The following is a 2,500-nucleotide window of genomic DNA, read 5'->3' on the forward strand; positions in this document are numbered from 1 at the left end:
GGTACTACTAGGGTATACTGCTCAAACCACCACTGGCCTGTAGCCCCCTCTGCTGGTCAGTGGTGAATGTGCCTCTGTGATGTGTCTCGGGACCGCTGTACAGTACTGTACAGAAACTGACTATTGTACACTGCTTTCAGAGGTTGAATTCGCCTGTTTCTTTGGAGAAAGTACATTTTACATTAAGCTTATTATATGGTTGTGACGTCATCGGTCGAATGCTCCATTCATTTCAACGGGGCTCCCCAACGTTCGCACGTCTGTTATTTTTCGATAACGGACGGGTTGGTCTATAACAGACCGCTGTCAATGGCAACAAGACTTTTCACTGCTAAAGCGACTTTTCAACAAGACTCTAATCAGCTGCTGTGATAGACAACACCTGTTGTCCTGGCTACCTAGCTGTTGCCTAGCGGTGTTCCACAACGGCACTGTTTTGTTTTGCGCAGCAACAATCTTTTGACATTAGCCTAAAAACTATAGGCCTAAAGAAATGTCCCCGCCATGTGTGAATCATTTAAGTATAGCCATATAATAAGCGGGTTAACTTTCGGCGAGTCGGTCGCTTTGTGGAATAGCAGCACTTCAGAGAGAACAAGACCCCTCCGCTCCGCGTCGGGGTCTAAAGATTCTCTCTGTCGTGCTGCTATTCCACGGTAGCGACCTTCTCGCCGAACGTTAACCCTTACATAATTGCAACTCATTGTGAGAAGACAGTGAGTATGACTGCTACTGGTTCAAATGGAGTTAAAAGCTTGTGTGTGTGTGTGTGTGTGTGTGTGTGTGTGTGTGTGTGTGTGTGTGTGTGTGTGTGTGTGTGTGTGTGTGTGTGTGTGTGTGTGTGTGTGTGTGTGTGTGTGTTGCGTATGTGTGTGTGTGTGTGTGTGTGTGTGTGTGTGTGTGTCTATGTGTGTGTGTGTTCCTCTCCGCAGGTGGATCCGTGGTGAGCACTACCGCTACCGCTTCACGGTGCCGGGGGGTCCGGGTGCGGCGGAGGGGCGCTGGTGGGCCCGGAGGCGAATCGGACCGTACTTCCCCCCCGTAAACACCACCTCGCTCAGGGGGTACTTTCAATCACGCCAGTGGCCACTACCAGAGACATACTGACACACACACACATGCACAACACAACACAACACAACACAACACAACACAACACAACACAACACAACACAACACACACACAAACTTGCATACACACACATGCACACACACTCACAAAACCACACACATTACAACAGAGACAATCTATTTCCCTCCTCCGCTGCCAAAGGTTAAATGATGTTACATTGTTGTACATGTATAAATCTTAATGTCCAGTCCACATACAGCAGTTTACACTGATGCATGTGGGATTATTATTATTACTATTATTGCTGTATTATAAATAAATAATCTTAATAATGTGAAGGAGTGGAGTAGAACATGGACCATTGTGGACCCCAGGGGTTTTTGCGTGTGTTTGTGTGTGTGTGCGTGCGCGTGCGCGTGCGTGTGTGTGCGCGTGCCTGTGTGTGTGTGCATGCGTGTATGAGTGTGTGTGTGTGTGTGTGTGTGTGTGTGCGCGTGCCTGTGTGTGTGTGTGTGCATGCGTGCATCAGTGTGTGTGTGTGTGTATGTGCATGTACATGTGCGCCCTCCATTCAGTACTGTGTACTACACACTAGAGCTGGGCGGTATACCGTAAAAAAAACGCGATCTCGGTTCACACCTACACACGGTTCACTTTTTAATGAGAGACATTTAGTTTTTTTCTTCCATCATGACCCGCGTCACACTACATATACTATGTGCGTGAGCTTCTTACTTCATGTCACACTTCACGTCAACTCTGCTCCAAGTCCACTGTTGTTGCTTTTCCACTAAGGATGTCAACGCAATGTAAGACGTTAATGGAACTATTAAAAATAATTGGTTAATCGCGCTAAAGAGGCTGATGAGAGTGAAACATGATGAACCTACATCTAGTGGATGAATCATGATGAACATTTCAATTACTGTTGATCTCAAAAAATTAAATAAAAGGCGATGTGGTGCTATTTTAATAGGTTTAAACAGTTCTCAAAGTCATAACTGTATTTAATTACTATCTCAACTTAAATTCATGATTTTATCTCAGTTTTAAATTTCATTTCAGTCTTTTCTTCAGAATCATTGAGATTTGGGGGGAAATCGTGGCTTATCAAAAAAGAACCGTGATCTCAATTTTCATCAAGAAAACCGTGATACACATTTTTCAGAACTGCCCAGCTCTACTTCACACTACACATCAAATATTGCACACACACGCAAACTAAATGTCATATACTGTACTTAGATGACCTTGGTTGTCTTCAGCGTCATTTAAATAACAATATTCCTATATGTGAAACATGGATTTGACATCTACAGTAGAACAGCAGTCTCCCTTATGTCATATCATGTCCAAATATTTTTTGTTACAGTATCAGTAAAAGGTTGCTTTGTACATTAGTGATTTCTCAGAGGCCTATGTTTGTTC

General features: G+C 44.1%; 1 protein-coding gene across 1 annotated transcript in view; it reads left to right on the forward strand.

Moving 5' to 3' along the window:
- The window catches only part of lmf1 (lipase maturation factor 1), a 47,620-nt gene extending 46,127 nt beyond the window's left edge, over positions 1 to 1,493 (forward strand). Inside the window, exon 11 of the mRNA XM_063212282.1 lies at positions 933 to 1,493. Coding sequence (XP_063068352.1) covers positions 933 to 1,107 — 175 coding nt within the window. The 3' untranslated portion in view covers positions 1,108 to 1,493. The remainder of the gene's footprint in view (positions 1 to 932) is intronic.
- Positions 1,494 to 2,500: the final 1,007 nt, after the last annotated feature.

Source organism: Engraulis encrasicolus, chromosome 2, assembly GCF_034702125.1.
Source record: "Engraulis encrasicolus isolate BLACKSEA-1 chromosome 2, IST_EnEncr_1.0, whole genome shotgun sequence".
Taxonomy (NCBI): Eukaryota; Metazoa; Chordata; class Actinopteri; order Clupeiformes; family Engraulidae; genus Engraulis; species Engraulis encrasicolus.